The 24,761-nt window shown below is 37.8% G+C and overlaps 3 protein-coding genes across 7 annotated transcripts; 1 reads left to right on the top strand and 2 right to left on the bottom strand.

The window, feature by feature from the left end:
- Nucleotides 1–699: 699 nt before the first annotated feature.
- LOC109001783 (dnaJ homolog subfamily B member 1) lies at nt 700–3,756 on the top strand. Its single transcript, XM_018979193.2, has 3 exons — nt 700–1,224; nt 1,934–2,337; nt 3,049–3,756. Exons 1-3 carry the CDS (start codon nt 1,060–1,062, stop codon nt 3,485–3,487), a joined length of 1,008 nt encoding a protein of 335 aa, XP_018834738.1. The 5' UTR covers nt 700–1,059; the 3' UTR covers nt 3,488–3,756.
- Nucleotides 3,757–3,967: 211 nt separating this feature from the next.
- Nucleotides 3,968–10,610, bottom strand: LOC109001784 (death-inducer obliterator 1-like). Of its 5 annotated transcripts, none has more exons than XM_035692991.1 (6): nt 10,457–10,600; nt 10,222–10,280; nt 7,298–9,591; nt 6,212–6,332; nt 5,456–5,515; nt 3,968–5,357 (listed from the first exon to the last, which is right to left on the bottom strand). In XM_035692991.1, the coding sequence occupies exons 3-6, from the start codon at nt 9,523–9,525 to the stop codon at nt 4,356–4,358; spliced, it is 3,411 nt and encodes a 1,136-aa protein (XP_035548884.1). In that variant the 5' UTR covers nt 9,526–9,591; nt 10,222–10,280; nt 10,457–10,600; the 3' UTR covers nt 3,968–4,355. The 5 variants fall into 5 exon arrangements, with proteins under 5 accessions (XP_035548884.1, XP_035548882.1, XP_035548883.1 ...); XM_035692989.1 differs by having other exon boundaries at nt 7,298–9,568; XM_035692990.1 differs by lacking the exon at nt 10,222–10,280 and having other exon boundaries at nt 10,457–10,610.
- An 8,043-nt stretch (nt 10,611–18,653) lies between these two features.
- LOC109001787 (E3 ubiquitin-protein ligase At1g63170) lies at nt 18,654–24,585 on the bottom strand. The gene is made up of 5 exons (XM_018979196.2): nt 24,394–24,585; nt 21,578–22,417; nt 20,607–20,732; nt 20,225–20,516; nt 18,654–19,343 (listed from the first exon to the last, which is right to left on the bottom strand). Exons 2-5 carry the CDS (start codon nt 22,237–22,239, stop codon nt 19,110–19,112), a joined length of 1,314 nt encoding a protein of 437 aa, XP_018834741.2. The 5' UTR covers nt 22,240–22,417; nt 24,394–24,585; the 3' UTR covers nt 18,654–19,109.
- Between the last annotated feature and the right edge of the window lie 176 nt (nt 24,586–24,761).

Below are 24,761 nucleotides of genomic sequence, written 5' to 3'. Positions count from 1 at the left end.
CAACGGTTAATTATTCGTACAGAATTTGCAAATTTGTTCGTTTCTTCGTCCTGTGCTCTTGGAAGCGTAGATTTTATTGAAGAGAGCAATACCCATGGCTGTGATTACATCGAATTACAGCGTAGAATTTAGAATTATTCTACCTCGGGTTCCTTGAGAAAAATCTGGAAACTTTGATTTCCATGAGAAATGTACCCAGAAAATCTACTGTGCGATCACAATGCTTTTGATTTCCTGCTTTTCGACATCATGAAACGTGTCGTGGGAAGAGCTGGTTTAGGTTTATCTTGGGATGAAAATACTTTGGCCAGCTGAGAATTGCAACATACACAAATAGATTATATAAAATAAAATTAGATATAAAATAAACTTATAAATTAATGTATATTTATAGAGAATTTGTTAGATTTATTTTATAATAAAAATAATTTTATAATCTAACGTATCATATCAAAATACATGAATTTATAAATTTATTTTTATGTAATCAGCTAAAATATCTTACTTATTTAAATGTCTTGCTGTATGGCCACAAAAGAGAGATTTTTTTGTAGTAAATGTGGGCGTGGGCCGTGGCTCTCACAAAGAAGAAAACGCCCTTGGCCGGAAATAAACGCAAGGAAAAAATAAAATAAAATAACAGAAATGAGAAGGTATTTAATGTTTCAAACGACATTAACAAACAGAGGTCCGCAACTCTCGGTTTAAAATTCATGAAACCCAAAAATCTCCATTGGCACCAATACCATAATGCTCGTTATGTTTGTCTCTTTGTAGACGTGAAAACTTCCTTAGAAAAATTCAGCGAGGAAGATCAATGATATTGTAGGATCCCCGTTTCAGATTTCCCAACATATCTGTTTTCTTTCATCATTTTCATGTGGTTTCTTCTGGAGGAAGCTGATTTTGACGCCTAATTGTCAGAGGCAGAGGGAGAGAGAGTTTGTGTGAGAGCTGAGCAAAGGATCCTGTTGGATGATCTGGGTGTTTGTGGGAAGGGTAAAGGTTTGAAGATTTAAGAAAAGTTTGTATCGAACATTTATTGGGCTAAGATCAGAAATGGGTGTTGATTACTACAAAGTATTGATGGTGAACGGGAATGCTACCGATGAAGATCTCAAGAAGGCTTATAGGAGATTGGCAATGAAATGGCATCCTGACAAGAATCCCACAAACAAGAAAGAAGCCGAAGCAAAATTCAAGCAGATCTCAGAAGCCTATGAGGCAATGCTTTTTTCCCGACTTTTATTGTCCCTAGATATTGTTTCTGTTTTCCATTGGATTCTCTTTTTTCCCCTTGTAGCTCGTTGGTTTGGTAGTTACATTTAAAATAGCTTGCTTGGTTTTTGCGTGACTTAGGAGAAGGAAAGAAAATAAAGTTTGTGCTTCTTTTTCTTCTTCTTTTTTGTCCCCTTCAATCTGTGTCGTTTTTTCTTACCAGAATAAAATTATGTTATTGGATATGAGATTGTCAGGAAGCAACATGAGCAGATAGCCTCAAAATTGAAATGGTAAGATGGATGACTGAGATAAAACATTATGTGAAAATGAACACATTTATGGAACTAGAGACAACATCAAGTTAGCAAAAGTTAAAGAGTCAGTATATATTGTTTCTAATTTTCTAAATCATCGTGGTTGAGATAGCAAGAAAGACGAGACTTTTCAGATATATGGAAAGAAGGGAAGACATGGCTCTAGATAGAATGGATTCACAGTGTTTTGGGATCTAAATTTCTTTTCTTTTTCTACAGTTTCTCGGAATTCAAATAGAACTTAGAAGCACTATCTTATACTTAATGTTAGTTTGCAATAAAGTTGCTCCTTAATGATAGCATCTGCAATCATATTTGAATTTTTTAGGTTAATTTCTGTTAATATTAACACTTAGACTTGATAGAATGTAAGTTTAACTTTTTTTTAGTTATTTCAGGTATTGAGTGACCCGCAGAAGAGGGCTATTTATGATCAGTATGGTGAGGAAGGGTTGAAAGATATGCCACCATCTGGCAGTGGTGGGTTCCCATTTGGAAATGGCTGTGGGGAAAGTGGGTTCAACCCTAGGAATGCAGAGGACATTTTTGCAGAATTCTTTGGAAGTAGCCCTTTTGGATTCGGTTCTTCAGGACCTGGGAGGTCTAAAAGGTTCGCGTCTGATGGCTCAGGGATCTTTGGAGGGTTCAGTGGGAGTGACAATGTATTTCGAACAAACAGTGAGGGCAGCACGCCAAAGAAACCACCACCTGTGGAGAGCAAACTGCCATGCAGCCTTGCAGAGCTTTACTCTGGATCAACAAGGAAAATGAAGATTTCAAGGACTGTTGTTGATGCTAATGGGTATGTATTTTCTTCTCAAACTGTTGATCCTTCTTGCTTTCTCCCTTGATAAACTGCTGGAGTAATCTTACCTAACCAAGAAACACATTGAAACCCGGATCGATGTGCTTCTTTTGAAGGTTTTACTCTATGTTGACCTTATGTAATAGCATATGACATCTCTTCTTGTCCTTTTCTTGCTTGAGTGAGGGCCAACTTACTTTCAAAACTGGCGCATCTGCTCACAGTAATTATCCACTTGCAATCTCCACCAAACTCTATAGCCTTTAGTAGATTGGATTATTTGGTTTTCAGGTTAAGGATGAAATTTTTCCTTCTTTTGAGCGTGTTCAATGGCATTTTTCCACAGTTCATCATGCTAACCTACTCTGTAATATAGTAAATTACTAATACTCTAATATCTTTGTTTTTTAATTGCAAAAACATAGGCATAAACAAAATTGTTCTGTTTTCATTTTTTTTTTTCCCTTGTAACGATAAAAGTGCCCCATTTCTTCAGTTCTTCTACATCTAAACATCGCTAGAATGTCATGTTGCTGGTATGATGTTGGTCTATAATCCTTAAGTGATCAAATTCATTGATAAGTAAAAAAAGAAGGTGATGGAATCCTGTTAAACATCATAATCGACTTCTTTTTTTGACAACTTCAGGCTCACTTGTTCCTCCTCTAATTGATAATTGTTATTTCCTCTGCAAACATTGCATTACAGGCGACAAGTGCCAGAAACAGAGATATTGACCATTGATGTGAAGCCTGGATGGAAAAAAGGAACCAAGATCACTTTCCCAGACAAAGGGAATGAACAGCATAACCAGCTCCCAGCAGACCTGGTGTTTGTGATTGATGAGAAACCCCATGATGTATACAAAAGAGATGGCAATGACCTCATTGTGAACCAAAGAGTGTCGTTGGCCGAGGCACTGGGAGGGACCACGGTTAATCTCGTCACGCTTGATGGCCGTAATCTATCAATTCCGGTGACTGACATTGTGAGCCCCAGTTATGAGCTTGTCGTTGCAAGAGAGGGAATGCCAATAGTGAGAGAGCCAGGTAATAGAGGCGATTTAAGGATAAAATTTGAGGTGAAGTTTCCTACGAGATTGACACCTGAGCAAAGAGTAGCACTTAAGCGTGCTTTGGGGGGTTGAGTTGAAGACTTTGTTATCTTTTTTCTACATGTATTTTGACACTACTTTGGGGCATCAATGGAACCCACTCCCAAAAAAGATTAAAGTTGCATTATATCCAAGAGATCCCCTTTGGTGTTTGAACACTCGAGAGATGCCAGCGTCCTGAAAAATTATTCCCAAATACCTTTCCTCTTTGTATTTTACTGGATTTTACCCGGCTGTTGTGCTATGTATCCTTCTTTCTTTATTTGTGACTATTATTTGCTTTGCTTGATATGCCTGACGAGACTTTTTTATCCCTCTTTCTTACCCCCTGTGCTCTTTTTTTCTGGATGATGATTGATGAGCCTCCTGTACTTTTTCTTTTATATTTTGTCTTTATTTCACCAGAGGATTACTTGTATTGTAAAACCCTTGTTCGCACGGCTCCCTGCCAGCTTTTATTTACCGTATAAATTTTAATTCGGACAATCTAAAGTGATGCGTTAACAAAGAAAATGCACATGAGAATCCTACAGTATTTAACGACCAGAAGCCAACGTTGTATACAAGTAAGCATGATACACACAAATAGGGCCACCCCGCCCACACAACATCCAAAGTGTTCCAATTGTGATCCGGAAGTTGAAGGGTTCGGCAACATTGAGAGTTTCAGGATTTAGAAAATTATTCATCCTACACATTGAGACGCTTAAGCTAGCAGATCCACCTAAACTAACATCTTATCGTGATTGATTATGCCCTTTTTTCTGTTGCATGGCAAAATTGGTTTTCGGCATGCTCCAGAAACTGCGAAGCTAGCCACCATGAAAGACGTCTATGATAATGGAACCGCGCATAACTTGAAAATGGGAAAATGAGATTTAACTATACAATGAGAAAAATATCAGACGCCTCCATTTTGGGGGGCATTCTGTCGCCAGGCCACGCCTGGCTGCCCAACACCTCGCCCGGGCACCCCGTAAAACTGCCCTACGTTGGGTTGAGAAGCTAAGTTACTTGGTTGCTGCCCACTCCCCTGGACAGCAGGAACCCACCAAGTTCCTTGTGGGACCTGCGTCACATTCATGGAAGGTTGCAGAGACTGCATCGCCACCATTGACTCATGCGATGGCTGATGAGGAGTTGATCCCAAAGGTGGTTGGTTCCCCAAATGTGGCCGCAGCATTGGTTGCTGAAAGCTGTAAATAGACTGTTGGGGTTGAAGTTGGCGACGAGGGGCTTGTGGCTGCCACTCCGGTATGTCGTCATCGTCATCATTCCATGGCTGAACCGCAACCCCAAAACGTTTATCGTCCTGCCAGTTTCCTGAAGACCCAACGGCTTGAGGTTGTCCGTACTTGTGTATAAGCTCCCTGATTTGATCCACAGGGCGAGATGGGGTTTGAGAAAGTGAAGGAATTGGTGCCGGTCCAAGACCCCTAGTTTTGACAAAATTGTGTTGCGAAGATGGGACCAAGCGACCGGAAAAATTGAACTCAGGAAGGTCATCTTCATCACGGGGGCCAAACCCAGGAGGAACATCGTCGTCTTCATCATCAGGGGAGGGTTTGAAATTGGTGGGGGTTAAGCCTCGAGGGGGGTTTGATTTAGGTGTGAAACTGGCATTCATATTCGTTTGTTGCTGCTGTCTCGTACTACTAGAAGTGACATTTTGCTTTTTATGTTTCTGGTGTGGGGATGAGTTGATTGATATCCTGGACGTTAGCTGGGCCTTTCTCCAAACAATAACACCAATTAGGCCATTATCGATTTTATTAAGTGACTCGACGTGTTCCGTTGGGAGGATTTCAAGTGTTGTTTTATGTGGCGGACAAAAGTAAAGTTCCACACCAGGAGCAGGCTCCGCAAAACCCACTCTCTCATCCGAAACGTATGAATCAGCCACCTGCAAACACAGCAGATTATTCCAAGCACGTGAATTTTATTTTGCCTATTAAAAGGACAAAACCAAAATGATAATACAGAGTAGATTATAAAATTTACCTCAAGGAGACTCGCTTGCTCGCTCTCAAGAGACCCCTTTCCAATAACAAAATGCATCACCTGCGAAAAGGCAAAAAAAAAAAAAACAACAGAAAATTAGGATTCAATATTATAATATTAATAATAATAACAATAGGAAAAAGAGAATTTCATTTTAGGGGTGAGCAACAGATTTTTCAGTATTTAATTAATCTGATACGGCTTCTCATCACATGGGAGCGACATTTTTCCACTCGAAAGCAAGAGTGACTTGTCACTTGCGTGGTTTCAATTAATTGTTACAGCTTGTATACCACGAGATTACTGGCGTCTCTCTCTCTCTCTCTCTCTCTCTCTCTCACACACACACACAATGCAACCATCCAACAACGTCGTGCCAATTGGACAATCATTTAATTGGGGGCATTTTTATCATCTATATTTATTAAAAACTTTAGCCGACACAAGAAAGACTGCTCCGTAATATCTGTTCGAACAGCTTGACCAGGAATGCAAGCCCTGTTTAAGCCAGTTAAAAAACTTCCAAGGAGATCATTCGTCCAAAAATAAATATCTTTCCTTCAAATTTATAATTACTCGTGCCAGATATGACCAAAGAAAACAAATGTCATTGGTGTATTGGATGATGCTATACAGTGCGATTACTAGATGGGAGATCGATGAAAATACCAAGCCTGTTGGAAGGGACTTTTTTCTTTTTATGAACTTAGAATATAAGGATACAGCAATACAATGAAGAAAAGTAACATTAGATACCATGACAGCACGACTGCGTGACAGTGGAAGCTCTTGGAGAAACTTCTCAAACGCATCAAGTCTTACTCTCCCCTTGATTTCAAGTGAACTGGGCCACTCTTTTGCAGATATTCTTTCACCACTATAACAAGAAAATAAAATAAAAAAAATCAGCAAGAAGCAAACTACAAAGATCCATAATCAATTCGCAAAACATAATTTAATCACTCTCTTGCATTATCTATAGATAAGTATGAATCAGATCTGCTCGACTGTTATGATATAGACAGAGGCTATTGTGTTATGATTTTGTGTATAGCCAATCACATACAAAATACACCAGCAACACTAATCTTCACATCATCTGGCTTAAAAGGATTGACAATCACACGAAACACCAACATACTCATCCATCCCCCCAGCACAGACTTTGATGTCGACGTACATTTCCCAAATCAGAAATGGAGTCTAAACAATATAAAAACGATGCACTATAATATCCCTCCGTTGTCACTCTATAACATATTCTAATTTGGAACTCTAGTACCTATTACGTTTCCAATCTTCATCCCATTTTATTTTGAGCCTTTTGATCGAAAAGCACCTGATGATGCTTTGGCATACCATGCAAAATCTTACCATATGATACCGAATGATGCTTCCATAATTAGGTCCAACAGCTGAAAGTACAAACCCATTTTATTTTAAGACATCATGGATAAATTTCCATCAGTAGTCCAAGGGATTTATATTTCTTTTTTTTATAAGTAGCAAGGGGAATTTATAAATCCCCCTTATAGATCCAAGGGATTTATATTTCTAGCTCCTAACTTGTAACTAGTTATTCTCTCTTATATGCTTCTTGTGTACTTGAACTTTGCTTATTTACTTGATTCAATAAAATTTTATTTTACCTATCAAACAAAAATTATATGCATAGATAATTCAATTTCCCCGACTGGCACATAATCCAAAACCTCATCTAAGTAATCAAGGCAAAAATGTAGGTCTTCGCTCAGCCTCACGGTTTTAACAAATATATATAAACAAATATTTACAGGAAAGAACTACACTAAACAAATGAAAGCTTTAAGTGACTAGACACACCTTTTGAAGATGCCAACAACAGAGGCCACAGCTGACGTGCTCAGCTGGAGTGAACCTTCCCAGACATGAGCACCTGTTGATACACCAGCAGGAGGTACAATTTCTGATTTTGCACTGTTGTCACCGGGTCTGCAATCAGAATAGCTTTCACTGGATTTCACGTCATCATGACTGACACTGGAATTTACATCAGCACTAGTATTACTCTCATTATATTTCATGTCAGTCTGGCAATCACTTGGTTTCATGTCATCATGACCATCACTGGATTTCACACCACCATCATCTTCATTGCATTTCTGATCAGCATCGGTTTTTGAGTATGTTACATCAGGTTTTGCAGGTTCATCTGTGGCCATTTCTTCTTTTGGAGTAGGCTCAGATGACTTTGATGCAGAGCTTGGCTCTGACTCATCCTTGTCAGGAATGGGGGTCTTCTTTCCAGCACCCACTGGTAAATTTTCAAATGGTGGCTCCGAGTCAAGAGATTCCATAAACTCATCTAGAGATACAATAGGGGGTAGAAAATCTGCATCCTTCATATCATCAACCATTAGCCCCTGCATTAAATCAGTACCCTCACTGGAAGGAATAGTAAGCGTATATGAGGTGTCCCGGTCATCTAAATTACTCTTTTCACCGGAAGCATACCCTTCATCCTTGGTTCCATCATGTTTAGAAGGGTAAGGTACCCCCATCTCCTTGCTATTGGATTCTCTTCGTGTGAGTGAACTAGCCCCAACAGAAACATCCATTGGAACACCATCATCTTGTTCAAGTTCTACTTGAAATTCACCCTTGTGTGTTTTCCTCACCAAACGTCTAATATCAACTTCTGCATCCGGCAAGACAACCATTTGGGCAAGCTCTTCTGCCTTCGCTATCCGCCATTGGGAAAGCTCCTTAGAAGCAAGTTCCTCTGCAGTCATAGAACATAGCCGTTCTGGGGGAATATCTCCAGACATGACTCTCTCTCTCAGTTCAGGATTATTGCGATCTTTCAAATTGAACAGAAGAGACCTTCCCTTCTCTTTATACTTCTTATTCACACCACCAAATAATTTGAAGAGTTCTACTTCAATTTTAAATGCCACTATTTGTGGAGTTTGAATGGCTTCTTCATTGGGAACTCTACCCAGTTCATCATGCTCCAAGTTCTGTTCTTCGGCAGTATGAATCTCCCTTTTTTCTGCCACCTGCATATCCGACTCCAATACCCAGGAGAGCCCATTTCCCTGTAAAAGTTCATCTCTAACGAAGAAGTCATTACTAAAAGAAACATCTTCATCAGGCAAAACATAACTTGAACGGAATTCTTGCCCATCAGATTTCAGGGCCCGGGTAGAATCACCAGTATTCTCACTAGCCAAAATCCCCACAGACTCACTTCCACCGTTCTTGTTTCTTTGGGAGGGCAAAGTTGCTTTAGGCTCTATAGATACACCATCAGGTCCATCAGTAGCATCGGAGAGAGATTCAGCTGGGTGAGAAGTCTTCTCGATCTGCCCTGATGCACTTGCAATGTCACTCTGAAAATCCTTCTCTGGACTTGAAGATTTGGCTTTCTGCTGAGAAACCAATGTCAGGGCACCAGCTAGTGATTCCCTCATCTTGGATCTAACAGACTCGGAAGACTCAGTTTGAACCTTTGGGGATGGTTGCACTGCTGCCATTTGATTTTTTGGAATAGAAGAACGCTGTGAACCAGATTTACTAGATACCACTTTCTTAATTTGTGTTTGTGATCCAGGAGTGGCGGACATGTATAGCATCTGTACAGATTTTTTATTTGGTCCAGATACTTGCTGCAGCCAAGGTCTATGCTGCAACTGTGCTATACGTTTGTTAGGAAGTGATAACTGCTGCAAAGCAGTATTATTATAAACAGATTCCACTGGTGCCTTTCGCTTAATTGATGCAGACAACTGATGGAACCCTGCATTGTTTGGCATGGTTTCCATCAATCCTATTTGCCCGTTTGGTTTAAATTGTTGGAAGCCCAGACTATTTGCCTTCGATTCTCCACCAAATGTTTGTACGTTGGACATTGAAAACCTAGGAAACCCAGGATTGCTGGAAAAGGGATCCATTAGTCCCACTGGCTTGTTAGACAGTGAATGCGGATGAGCTGCAGGAACACTGGATACAGATCCCATCAGCCCCATTTGCATCTCTTGCACTGATGAGTCCACTTTGTTCAGAATGGGTTCCAACTGACCCATTTGCATTCTTGGTGTTGATAACTGCTGACAAACAGGATTGTTTGATATGCTGGACCAGCAACAAATAACTTACTACAAAACAAAATTTGAATATTCAAAGTTTCTTGACCCAGTACCATTCAAACATGTTCGTAAGGCTGTGCATCCTTAAGACAAAAATATGCATTCAAAAATAGATATACGTAGCTGAAGATCCAAAACTAACTACAAACTGAAAGACTGGCAAAATAAAATATCTATTGCACATGGAGAAATGAAAATTCACAATTAAACTAACAAAAATCCAACAATCACAAATCAACAAGAGAGTAAAGAACTGTGATAACAGAATTTTCTCTAACCGGATTTTGTGTGCGTGGATGTGTTTGGGTACAGCACATTTATGCAGTTACAATGTTGGAGGCAATGAACTGCATAAATATTTTTTAGCAAGCATGATCATATGATCTAACAGTTCTATGCAAAAAGTATCACGAGAACATAAATGGCTGTCATACTATCTGCTACATAAATTCAATCTAAAACAATAAATTACCGCTGGAAGGCAAAAATTTTAGTGAAATACGGTTCATACAATCAAAGTCCAACTGACAATTCTAGGAGATTTCTGCTTACGAAATCAGCATTGAAAATCTCGGAAATCACACCAGAAATTAAAAATAATAAAAAAAAGGCGAAGAAACCCCAATTTATATACCATACATAAATCGGTTTCTCAAGCACGCGAGTGATAAGTTTCCATCAAATTTCATCCGGAACACCTATGCAGAAGAAACGCCATTAAATCGAACGCAACGACTCAAGTTAAAAAAGCACTAAACCTAACAAGACTCAAAAAAAAAGGAAATCAAAAGAACCTATATATTCAATCAATTTAAGACAAATCCAAGGGTTTTGTTAAAGCGATGGGTTAGGCTCCGATGGTGGGGAAGAGTACCTGAACGTAAATTCGCCAGAGAATCAGCGAGCTCGCAGTCGAAAAGATAAGCTCAGATATACAGGAGAGAGTCGGCGAGAAAGAGGGGTAGGCTGCTTGGCTTAGAAAGCTTTGTTATTTGTAAGAATTGCAAACCCTAGAGATCGATAGGGATAGCAAAATATACATACAAATATTCAATATATATCTATTCGCACACCACGACTTCTCCGTGAACCGTACTGGAGCTCATGAGCGGTTCTCTAGAGCCTGCTTTTGACACGTGGAGCACTAGTGTCTTCCTGAGAAGTGGGGTCCGCAGTTTTCTTTTGGACAGTGAATCACGGCAATAGCTAATCTAAAATTTAGCTATAATATTAATTTTTAATTATAATATCAACTTTTTATTAAGAAAATTTATATTAGACTAGTTATGTTAAAATTAAAATAATAATATAATATTATATATTTAAATAATATTTTACAAAAAAAAATTCTTTTAATATTTTAAAAATACATTCTATATATTAATTATTAATTTAATTTTTATCAAAAAAATTATTGTTTCCCAAGACTTAAAATTATAATTTAATTTAATAAGGCTTATTATTGTTATTATTATCATTCATTAGTCTCATTGATGAAAATTATCATTCTTTAGTCTCAACTAACAATTAGGGGTGTGCAAAATTCTGAAAATTTCGACTCCGTCCGACTTCCGCTCCAACTCCGACTCCGACTTCGTCGAAGTCATCGGAATTCGGAGTAGCTCCGAATATCTATTCGGAGTCGGAGTCGGAGTCGGAGCTCCAAGAAGCTCCGATTCCGACTCCGAAATTTTTTTTTACTGAACACTTGCGCTCGAGCGAGGTGTCGAGCGCAAGTCGAGCACACGTTGTATTGAACATTGGCTCGAGCGACATGTCGAGCGGAAGTCGAGCGAACCTCTCTGAAAGAGTTCCGCTCGAGCGCCACGTCGAGCGCATGTCGAGCTCCGATCTTATGTCAAAGCTCCGATAGGATGTCGGAGCTCCGACCTCCGATCGGAGTCGGACTCCGACTCCAGTTCGGAGTCGGAGTCGAAGCTCCAATTTGGCTCCGACTCTTGTCGGAGTCGAAGGTCGGAAATGAACACTCCGACTCCGTCGGAGTCGGAGCCCAGCCCTACTAACAATGATGGCTACAAATTAAAGAATGAAAATATATGTTTTCTTTCTATCCCCACCCCTCCACAGTACATCTTTCATTTTCTTAACCTCTATCCCCACCCCTCTCACTTATCAACCCCAACGAATAAAAGAGAAAATGCAAACCCCTATGATGTAATAGAATTCAAAAATTTATTTCCTCGACTCCTTTTGATCTTTCTAATTTCATACTTGTAGAGAAATTCGTGTTTTTATAGGTCTATACAAGCCGTATCCCATGAGGAAGTACTCCAATGGCATGAGGTTGCTCCTCTGTTACCATTGATCCACATGCCTGAACCTAAACAATATCTGACTCTAATATTTGAGCACAGCCATGAACTTCCTGCCACCATTATTTCAAATCCAGTTATTTACGGACCAAAGTCTCAAAACATGAATATCAATGGAGGAAATTAAGCACAGACATACTTTGCTGAAGTATCTCTTAATCTATAACTCAGTCACCAAATATCTCAACATCATATTGTATAAACAAAAGAAAATTGAATAATGAAAACCAAATGAATAAGAAGTACAAGGGTTATTTTGTAATATGAAAATTTGAAAACAGCAAACATCCATTCCATAATATATATGATATTATATATTATCCATTAACAGCAAACTGAAATTAACTGGGGTATCTATCTTGTCCATGTATATATATATATATATATATATATATGATAATGGACTAAAAATTAGTAAGGTATGCACCATTAATAACATTATTAAAGAATAAGAAATGACATATTCCATAATGGCTATGTGGGAACAAAATGAATACCAACACGTAACCATTTATTTAGTAACAAAGATGTTATTTTTGGGGTAAACATAAATACCAACACAATCCTCTTGAGTTGACTAATATCAAATTCATAATCTTATTGCACTGAAAATATCAATTTATGAGCAAATTTGAATCCTCATAACTTCTTACAATCCCAATCATCTACTTTCTTGATGGAAAATGCATTAGTTTAGGAAGTACCATAAGATGTAAAGAGAAGCCGAGATCTGTTCCAATGCACCTAACAGACAAGCAGCCATCACAGAAACCACAAATGCACAACTGATGCTAACAGCTTCTATAAGACCATAAAGAAAATGCAATAATATAAGACCATAAAGACTTTGTGCAATTCTGCCAATAATATAAGACCATAAAGCATCTAGCCCCCAGTCCTACCATTGCTACTCAAGAAAATGCAATAATATAAGACTATAAAGACTTTATGCATAATTATTTTAGACTCTGAAGATTTATTTTAGACCATAATAAATAATATTTCTGTAAATTACAGCTTATTTCATCCTAATCACTTAAGTTGTCATTTAGGCTGGACTTTCTATCAGCTTCTATAAAATGAATTAGTTGTATTGAGCAACACAGTCCATATGGCACCAACATAGTCCACACTCCACAGTCCAACATTAGTATCCTCAATACAGTCCACATGCTCTGTTTAGTTGCATAATATACATAATATACATAAAAAGTAATCTAAACACACAAATCACAATGGAACACAAAAAGCAATCTAAACACATAAATCACAATCTAAACAATCACAAAAGTTCAACAAAGAAAATTGTCATCAAAGCTTCGTGCATATAATCAAGGTTGAAAAAATAACACCATTAAGCTCGTTTCCATTGATCTCCAATCCAAATTCTACATTAGAAAAAGCCAAATTTATCTGGAAATGTGGCCTAAGATTTCTTGTAACGCCCTAATGAAAGGCCCAAACCACATGACCTATACTCCAAAAGGACTAGTCAATGATACAATTAGAGCCCCATTAGAACCTTATAAAGAGCAAGAACTTCTCCTTCCCAAGCAATGTGAGATCTTATACACCACCTACTCATATCCATATCATATGGGGGTATCACAATCTAATACCATTTGTAACGCCCCAATGGAAGGCCCAAACCACATGACCTATGCTCCAAAAGGACTAGTCAATGATACAATTAAAACTTCATTAGAACCTTATAAAGAGCAAGAACTTCTCCTTCCCAAGCAATGTGGGATCCCATACACCACCTACTCATATCCATATCATATGGGGGTATCACATTTCTACAGCTGAAGCTTGATTCCATCACAGAATCCACCAACTCATGATTTATCGTATTATGCAAAATCTTAAACTAGATAAACGTTAATTTGATAAATCTCCAATAATCTAAATTAAAATTAATCATCATAACTCAATAAATCAGAGGTGCTAATTTGCAAGAAACTTTTAATGTGCGTATCCGAGAAGGGAAAATGGAAGAGCAGTTACATACTGAGAGAGGAATGATGAATCTGGAAGAGCTCGATCATGTCGCTAGGGTTTTTTTAGAGAAGCCACTTCGAGAGTCGCTGAGCCACCACAACGACTCAGTTTAATCGCTTATTGAAAGGAAAAGGAGAGAAAAGGGAGTACATTAGAATCAGATCCAAAAATGAGAGAAGAGGGAGAGAATAGACTCAGAGCAAAATGCACAGAAAAGAGTGAGAGAAAAGCGAGGAAGAGACTTACGGTTTGGCTTGGAAGAAGACGACCAATGGAGAGAAGAGGGACGAACTTGGAAGCTTGCGGGTTGAAGAAGAGCGAGGGAGAGAAGAGCGCGGGCTTGCTTGTGGGTTGAAGAGAGAGAAAAGAACGAGGGAAAGAGAGGGGGATGTTGATCAAAATAATAAAATACTCTAATAGATGGTGAACAGTAGCTCGCTAATAATGGAAAGCACCCAAGAATTACTATAGCTCAAGTCTTGAACTTTAGACCATTGGCTAGTCTAATGTGAAGGCTTTTTCTCACATATAGCTAAACTTTAGACTTGCATTGGCATTTGGTTAGGCCATTGCCAATGCTCTTACAGAGGTTTGGATAGTGAGTTGTAGAAGCGGGCAGCCGCACCTCCCTCCGTCCGTCAGATGTAGGAGCGAGTGGTCCCGTTTGCATCTGGTGCCCTCAGCAGAGGCAGGATGGGCTAAATTCCCGCTCGCCCTCTCATATATAATAATATATAAATAAATAATATATATAATAAACATATATTATAAATTTATAATTTAAAAAACACCACAGTCATCAAAACGGCATTTTGATGACTGAGTTATTTTTTAAAAAACAACTCATATCAAAACAACGTCATTTTGATATTGGTTGTTAAGCTGCCTTCGTCCCCCTCTCTCTCTCCCCCCACTTTCCTCTCTCTCTCTCTCTCTCTCTCTCTCTCTCTCTCTCTCTCTCTCTCCAACCCTCACAGTCGCCACTCTCTCTCCCGCTCCATAGTCCGTGTCACTGACTCCGTCTGTTGTACACCTTCAGGACTCAGGCCATTCTCTATCGTCGTGAAGTCCATCGCGTGCCTAGCTTGTTGTCGAAGGTAAGTTCCCCGTTCTCGATTCACAAGTACTTTTTTTTTTTAAATTATGGAGGATGAGATTAAATTGAGGAGTTGGATGATGTGATTGTGAATTGTGTGTTGTGGAGGATTGAGTTGTGCATGTGTATTTGATAATCCTTAGGGTTTCGGATTTGAACCCTAAATTAGTTTAGGGTTCAGATTGGAGGATTGTAATTTTTAAATTGTGTATTTGATAATCTTTAGGGTTTCAGATTTGAACCCTAAACTAATTTAGGGTTTCAATTCGAAACCCTTAACTATGTTAGGAGAGAAACCCCTAAGATTGAAAATCCTAAATTAATTTAGGATTTTCAAATCTTAACACTTAATTAAGCCAGGATATGTCACGAGATTGTCATTAAATTCACTTTCAAGTCATTTGCCTGAGCACTATAATTGAATATTTTTTTCCAAATGTTGCAATTATCATGCTATATCGTTTTATAAGCACGTTGAAGATATTTCGGTTTACTTATGTTTAGAAATATGTTTTCAAATATATTAATTTAGGTATAATATACGTTAATTGTGATGCCGATAATGAGTTATCCCCAATGAAATACTTGTGTAATTAGAATGGTTTCCGAATTTTGCTCATGGTGGAGAAAATAGGTACTCCAATGAGTTATCTCTCAAAAACTAATTGTTGAGAAATATTATACAGAAAATTATAGTAGAGGAATGAGATGCAATAACTATCTGCATCTACGTCTAATTATGACTTGCATTGTTTTTGTGTATATTTTCAGTTTTTGCAAAGGATAATATAAATATATATATATATATATATATTATATGTTAGAAAAAGAGTTGTTAAGAGGCCAATTGACGTGTCAAATAGTTTGTCTCACTACCGATACTTGGATATTCATTCAAAATTTTAATTATATGTCTTTGACTATACATTTTGTTGATTGTGACTGGACATTACATAATTGTTTTTAAATTTTTGTCAAATTTATGATCACAAGGGTGAGACAGTTGAGAGGGATTTGGAGGCCGCAATAAATGAGTGGGGGTTGGCACAAGTTCTAACAGATACAATTAATAATGCATTGTCTAACGATGTCGCATAGTGACATCTTAATACCTATCTTAGAGAGGCAAATAAAATAATCTTGGATGACGAGTGTTTGCATGTGAGATATGGTGTACATATTTCGAATCTAATTGTCACTGATAATTTGAAAGATCTTGATGACTTTATTGCTTGGGTTAGAACTGCTTTGAGATTTGTGAAATATCTTTCTGTTATATTGGAGAAATTCAAAGTTGTTGTGAGGCCTATGGGCATAACATCAAAGAAGTACCTCTGTACTAATGTTCCTACAATATGGAACTCAACCTTCTTGATGTTGGAGGCGGCCCAATAATATAAGTCAACCTTTATATTATTGAATGATGAAAACATTCAATATGTTAGATATTTTAATGAGCACGGGGGATTGGGAAGTCTATTAACGATGATTGGGAAGTTGTTGCTACTTTTATAGATTTTTTTAGGATTTTTTTACGAAGTCACCAAGAGGCTATATGGTTATTTGAATTCAACATCCCCTCATTTATGTCAGCAAATATGTAAAGTAAAATAAGAATTAGATTATATGTGCGCGAGTGACCATATTAGGATGTGAGAGATGGCATTGATGATGAGGGTGAAGTATAACAGATATTGGGGAGATTTCAGTATATTTAATTTTTTGTTATATGTGGCTATTGCTCTTGACCCCCAGTTTAAGATTGATGGCATTGTATATGGATTGAGAATTGCACAAGGGAATGCATGAGCGGAGCTTATTGCAACAAGGGCTAGAGAAACCTTTACTAGATTGTTTGCTAAGTTTACCATTTTAAAAGGTGGTAATATTCCAGCGCCTACACCTACCCCCCACTTCCTCCAGAAGCCGAGGTTGGAAAAAGGCGTAGGTTGGACTAAGGTGAGAGGTTGGAGCTAATCCTATAGTCCGTTATTCTACAGAGGCTCAGTCGGAGGTAGACATATACTTAGTAGCAAATCTTCAACCATTTGCAAGAGACTTTGATATATTAGCTCGATAGAATACCAATGTCGTGAAGTATCTCATCTTTGGAAAAATAGCCCGCAGTATTTTAGTTATTTCTATTAGCACCGTAGTCTCAGAGTCGACCTTTAACACCGTATGACGTATATTGGGTCCATTCCGGAATTCATAATCTGCTACCACTATGGAGACATTTATTTGCACACAGAACTAGATCAAAGAGACTCTAATTTATATTTCGGATGTTCTTAACTTTGAGGAGGCCAACGAGGAGGACGATAGTGATTAGCCTAGATCTAATAATCGTGGATTTCATTTTATTATTTTAATTTATTTATATTATTTAATCGGTATTAATTTCAAATTTAATTGTTGTAGTAATACATGAGACGACATATGCGACTACATCTGATACAGTATGACTTCGTATGTATTAGACCCACCATTGCCATTTGTTATTAGTTTGCACAATTTGTCCCTTAATTATTTTTTGTATTTATATAATTTTTTGTATCTAATTATTTTGCTTGAATTTTTGTAGCTTTTATAATCTCAATGTCATATGCCAAATCCTAATTTTAAGGACCCAATAATCTATTCTCATATTGATCCAATGACTCAATCTCATATTGGTTAGTATTTATAATGTTTGTAATTTGTACATTTCTGATATATGTTTTTATTTTTAATTTTTGTTTCGTGTTTATAATTCTAATTTGTTTTCCCTTTAAATTATTAATATTTTAGGTTCTATGATCTCGATTATCATAGTCTCACAGCAGTCAGAACAACTCACTGACTTTTCTACCACCATGGCCACCCTAAATTTGGTTGAAATGTTATTTTTTTGTTAATTTACTTAATTAGTGAATTGTAATGTTGGTACAATAATACAATTTGTAATATTTTTAGATGAATATGTAATTTTGTAATTATTTTATCTTAATTTGTACTATTGTAATAGTTTAGTTATGATTACCAGTTAATAGTTACAACTTAGTATATAATTAATAATTTCTATTATTGTAAATTATTTATTGTTATTTTTAATTTAATATTTTTTTAGTTAAATTATAAGCTCAAAATAGTCAGAAACAGGGTCTAGACTAGTTTTAGCCCATTACATGTGTTTATGGCCATTAAATGCAGTACTTTAACACTTCAATTTTGTATCCGAAACATTGCAGCAGGCTGGCCCAATTTTTAATTGATTATGAATTTTTATACCACACACACGATCTATATACCATAATTTAATTCATAAGATTTGAATTTAAAAAAATCAAATTATACCATATAGATGATATATGATATATGGTATAGAGACCTTTAAATTTTAAAGAACATTGAAAATTATGAAAACCAAATTGATCCTCCATGCCTCTCTCACACGCACTAAATGGTAGCTGGCTGTACATCATGCAATTTTCAGTAGTAGATCTATATCCATCCCGAACAAGGATTATTTCCATTTCAAGTGAAATAAATAGTATCCATTTTGCTTTAATCATTTTATTTGTCAATATGGTCTAAAATGCCCGAAATAGCCATCATTTCAAGTGAAATAAAGCCGATTCTATTTCTTTGAGAATCTCAAATTTAGGTAAAATATTTTTTGAAATGAAAGAGCATATGGAGAGAGAACGAAATAAGTATATTACATTCAAATAAAGATATTTTCACTCTGGCTGCCAAATAAAAGAGATTCACAAATTCCCACATCGCAGGGCCTCTCCATAACAACCTACTACATCTGACCAAAATAGGGAGCAAAAATTGGTAGAAAGGGAGTATGGGGGTAATGGCAAGAATCAAATGAGTGGGATCTGAACAATCATCTACCTATCCAGAAGTTATTTAACTCACAGTTCATATGGATTTAATCCCAGAGTCAATATGTATATACTCTGTGATTAGATCACGTCGCGCCAAGCCAATTTCCCAGGTTGCTCACCAAGCCATTTCCAGTAGTTGTTTTCAAAGGAGTTCATAGGGATATACTCCCTCCCAATAGCCAGTATATATATATATATACACACACGCACACAATCAGATTAGAGCACATTGCTCGCCAAACCATTTCCCACTCTACTTTCACCCCGACGTTGGCTGGCATTTGGCCCAGAGAGTGATCCCGAAATGCTGCCACCCACCTCACTCTTGCAAAGAGGACATAACGCATTGATCCTCAACCACTTATCGACACAATCTTTGTGGAAAAAATGGGAACATGGCAACTCCCTCAACTCATCATTGTTTGCATATTTTCCTAAGCAGATGCAACAAGCCTGCAGAAAATTACCAAATAATTAATGTCACGGAATGATAAACAAAAACACCACCACCAGTCAGTCATTTGTACATGAAGACTTGCTTCATGTACCCATAAGGCGTTGAGGGCGATCGGGTGCTTCTCTCAGTAATTGGTAAGGCAGCTAAATGTGATGAAGCAATTTCCACAACATTATAACCTAATACCACACAGAATCCCATAGATTCAAAATTTCATATCCCCTGCATATTTATTGTAACCATTTTTCTTTATAGGGAATGACTGCATATATATAACCAAAATATTCAACCCAAATGATCAGTCAAGCATTTAAATTGGCATTTTTCAAGCCACCTCAATTTAAACCTTTCATGCATTCATCATATCATGGAAATGACTACACATCATGTAACCCAAGGAAGGCCCAAAGGGTCCATACTCTGAACAAACTAGTCAATATTGCAATTGGAGCCCCTTGAAATCATTACAAAGGGCTAGAACTTCTCTCTCCCAAGGAACGTGGGATCCCATTCACCACCTGCCTATGCACAATCTAGGGTATTACGAGTCAATGATAAGATGCCATGTTTGAGTGGTCATAGGAAAGTACAAAACGTGGAATCACCCTTAAAGAGGGGCAACAAACCTCCCAGGTATGACCTCATTTTTTTTCTTTTTTTTCAAAGTAATTAGTCCACCACAAACCCCCAAGTCACATGTCTCTCACTTCATCATATGATAGTCACATGGTCTAACTCACTATGTGGAGGGCACTGTTGACCTTAACCACCTTCATTACACAAACCCCCTGCCAATGACAAGATGTGATGTATCCAAAAGAAAGAAACATGGGAGGCCCACGATGGATGCCAAGAAGGAAGATGATAGAAGACTTACAGCATCTTCTCCAGAGATCGCCCGCTCCTTTTCAGTTCCAATAGCCACAACACCACCTTCACTGCCACCTGAGTTACTTTCTCTATCATTGCCACTTCTACTTTTCTTCAACTTGAACTTGTATGTTGGCAGAGCATCAATTGATTCAGGTGTGGCTCCTCTGGTCTGGGTAGCCTCCTCTCTAAAACCAAGGATGGAGATTATACAAGGCAGACAACAGCAGATCGTTGCACATAAAATGAAGGGCATTGCATATCCGATACAGCTGAAGATAAGAAACACTACACATAACCTGCAAAGAGAAAAGATGCAGAAATGGTATGTGCTCTCACAAAAGAAAAAATTAAAATGTTTGAAAGTAAAAGATACCACAGGGCCATACCGGTACAAATTCGGAGCCTCGTCAGCAGATGAGTGCCCTCCAAAGAGCCATACATTGCCAACCACAAACCAGACCGCAAAGAAGCAATCTAAGGCAATTTTGAAGTATTCCACTAGTCCCTTAATCCTGATAAATAAAAATAAACTAATTTGTAAGGAAAAAAACTAATGCCAACTTTCCAAACAAATTGCAAGACCATGCATCTAATAAATAGGAGAAGCCAAGCAATAAAAATAAATATAATAGTACATATATAATAAGTCGAGCATTTGAAAACGAGAAAAGTTTCAAGAGCTGACATTATTCAATAGCATGACAGCACCAAAAATAAAAATAAAAATCATCCGTAAAAGTAGTTGTTTCCCGGTATCATCAGATCACACTAACATAATTGTTACCTCTTATCAACTCACAGTGATGGCCACTTTAGAAAGATCACAAAACTAGTTTACAGCAATGACTGACACTCGATAAATTGGATGTGGCTCAACACAGCAGGAAAATGCTTTCAGGAGAAAGAGAGTGTAGATAAATCAGCAATAGGGCAGTCTTATCAAAAAATGTGCAAGTTGACCGTCAAGCAAGAAACAGAACTTTCTAAAGCACAAATCCAGCCCTTCTGCCCAAACTCCGTGGTGCATAACTGAGGGATTTCAACTTAAGGCAGAATGGGCCAAATCCATCCCATTATCATTATTTCTTCCAAAAAGGTCACTTCTGCACCATACCCTAAACTATAGTCAGTCCTTAAAAGAACCTTGCATCTACTACTACGAGCCAAATCACTGTGGCTATAGCTTTGGATTCGTGAGCTTCGATGTTCGAAGCAAGTTGTTTCAAATAGCATCAGTCACTGAAGTAATTAACACATCATCGTGCAATGATAAATAACACTTTGGAAAATGGGGAAAACAAGCAGTGCAAGACATTCCAAACATAATAAGCTTAATACAAAAAGAACAAGCCCATACCTTGCATTTAGTACTCGCGAATGTTGGCTGCCAACAGAGGATCCAACAGCAGTCTGACGATCTCCTGCTTCTGAATTCCTAGTAACAGACAGAGAAACTGGCCGTGCAGGTACATTAATTTGAGAAGTCTGATGTGATTGAGTTGAATCTTGCTCTGAAACCTGGTTACGATGGTGATAGCGCCAATAAAGAAGGGGGAGGGTGGCAACACAACCAGATGCATAACCAACTATCCAAACAAACAATGGTGTACGCGGATGCTCATTTCTTGACAAAGACAAAACAACAACAGAAGCAACAATCTGGCTTGCAGTGAGAACAAGTTCAATAGATATCCATAACCCAGAATTCAAAGGACTCCTGCGCCGACGGGCGTCCCCTCTCCTTATGAGTGATGAGTTCCTAGAATTCAATCCATTAGAGGAAGAAACTGAAGGTTGCAAATCGGGAACTCTAACGCTGCTCGAAGGTCTGTCTTCAAGTTGCGGCATGTTTGTGCTAGTAGAGCATCTATCATAAGGCAAGCTAGATGAGGAAGCATCACCACTTCCCGTTATGTCAATAACATGCTCACTACTATTAATGTACTCTGGCCGTGCCATTAACAATGGGCAAGTGTCACTTTGACTTTCACAATGCAGTTCCACTGAGGGAACGTCCATCCAAGTCCACCAACCCAGTGGGGAATAAGGAAAACATAGACTTGTGTAACAAGAATACTGCACTTACATCCTGTCCCAAATTTGCTTGACAAGCCAGTCCAGTCCTGAAGACTCAGCAGTACCAACCAACTTAAATTTATTGGCACCACTAGATGTGGAGAAGTTAATTTCTTGTATTCTGTTTAGAACAAAAATAAAACAATCAGCTTTTGTTATTATTATTATTATTATTATTTTATAAGAGCCCTTGTTATGATTTAAGAACATAAAAAAATGTATAGAAAATAGAAGGCAGAATACAAAATGGAACATCGGAATTTTCATTCCTTTAGGTGTGGTGAAAGCAAAACCTCAACCCAAGCGGGAGTGATGTAACTAGATGTCTCGTAGAGATGGCTTACCAAATTTCAGAAACAAAAGCCATACGAAAGTAAAAGTAGAAATTGTTCAACAGCCATGCATATGCAAGTCGTACATGAAAGTTTCAAGGATATAATGCTGCAAACTAACCACCGTTTTTTAATTGAAGTAAAACCAAAAGATACTAGATGTCACAGAAAAAATCCCTCAACAACAAAAGAAAAAACAAAATAAAGTACCCTGGTTACTTGCATCAATTTATAATGACAGCAACTGTACTGACTCACTGGCCAACACTGATAAACTTGATAAGATCACCAAACCTATAAAAAAAGAAATTGAATATGATGTTATCCTAAGAGTTATTTGGCGAGGAAGCAAGTTATTTGTGTTTGTTCTGGTGCCTATGGCTGGAGAGAAATGAGAGGTGCTTCGAAGATTGTGAACGCTCAATGGGGGAATTTAGGGATTTTTTCTTTAGCACTTTAAATTTTTGGGTGAACAATCTAGTGAAGGACATGAATATCTTGTAATGCTTTATTTTAATTATATTTTGCTTTCGTTTGTATTTAGGTGTATTCTCATGTATACTCCCTGTGTACTTGGACTATGCCTATTTACTTGGAATAAAATCTCTTATTACCTATCAGGAAAAAAAAAAAAAAAAAGACATTAAAAAAACAGGCGATAATGATGCAATACCGAGTCAGAATGTTTTTTATATTACAAAGCACCTTTACGGTTGAGTAAAAACTAAAGATATGACAAATAGATTGCAGTTTCAGCTCCTACAATGCAAGAAAGAAGCAGTCTCTGTGTTACAATCCTACATCGACTAAGTATGGGATTGGTTGATGGTTTATAAGCTCCTAGGCACCCTTCCCTTGTAAGCTAGTTTTCAAAGGTGAGTTCTACCTAGTAGATTCATAACAAATGGTATCAGAGCCACCTCACATCTAAGGTCATGTTACGAAAGTTGCAATCGTGCGGTACGGGGGGTGATGTCGGCATGACAGTATTCGCCCGGAGCTAGGAAAAGACCTAGCACACAGCCAGCCCGTGTGAGCGCCGGGACCTCCGTGGACGTCGGTTGCGGAGCGTGGTGGTTGTTACAATCCCACATCGACTAAGTATGAAATTGGTTGATGGTTTATAAGCCCCTAGGCACCCTTCCCTTGTAAGCTAGTTTTCAAAGGTGAGTTCTACCTAAGAGGTTCATAACACTCTGTTTGGTCATAAAAGATTTGCACAGATCGATATAAATCCTCTCAAACCCTATATCCTCATTATTATACAATATCTAAAATTTCCAACGGGCTGTAGCTCAAATGGCACTGCGACGGTGGGTTCAAGACCCACCGACTGAGTGGGTAACTTTCCTTCAAAAAAGGACAAAAAGAAAGAAAGAAACTGGGAAAAGAACCAAAAAGAACAAGCACTAGAGAGAAATTAGAACTCTATGTTCCGTTATGTGATGAATTCCTTGTTTCGTTCCCAGATTTTCTCAGCGACCAGCTGAAAAGTAAGAATTCAGCAATTTCCTGTTGGGGGCACAATTGAAAAATAAAATCGTAAAAAGAAATTACAAAACACAGGAATTCAAACGTTTACTACTCATCAAGAACGGTCGGACGCTCAAAGAACCGAAAGCATACCAAAAAATCTAAAAACCCACCCAAAGATTCATCAATTTCCAGAATAAACCCACAAAACTACAAATATATAAATATATACACGAGCAAACGCAAATACACTTGCAGAGCTCAGGAGAAAGTAGTGGGGAGGGGCAGGTACCAGATAGGGCTGGAATCGGAGGCGATGAAACGGTGCCGTGTAGGAGTCGTAGACGGTTTGGTCCTTCTTTAAAGGAACGGTAGAGAGAGCGCGCGTCAGCTTTTGGGGGCCCCCGTTGCTTGACAGCGTCGCCTGAGAATATATACGTACGAGCCTAAAGAGCTGGGATCATCGTTTCTTTACTCTTCTGGTCTTGTGTGACCAGCAGTCAAAAAATATATAGTTTTTTTTAATAAAATATGAATTATAACTTTTTCTCTAATTTTTTTTTTTTTATAATTCAAAAATATATAGACATTTTAATTTGTATATAAATTTCGCTATATTTATCATTGAAATTCATATTAAAGAGATAGAATATATAATAT

The sequence above is a fragment of the Juglans regia genome, chromosome 8, assembly GCF_001411555.2.
Source record: "Juglans regia cultivar Chandler chromosome 8, Walnut 2.0, whole genome shotgun sequence".
NCBI classification, from domain to species: domain Eukaryota; kingdom Viridiplantae; phylum Streptophyta; class Magnoliopsida; order Fagales; family Juglandaceae; genus Juglans; species Juglans regia.
The sequence above is the reverse complement of the archived record's forward strand: the minus strand, read 5'-3'. Positions and strand labels throughout refer to the sequence as shown.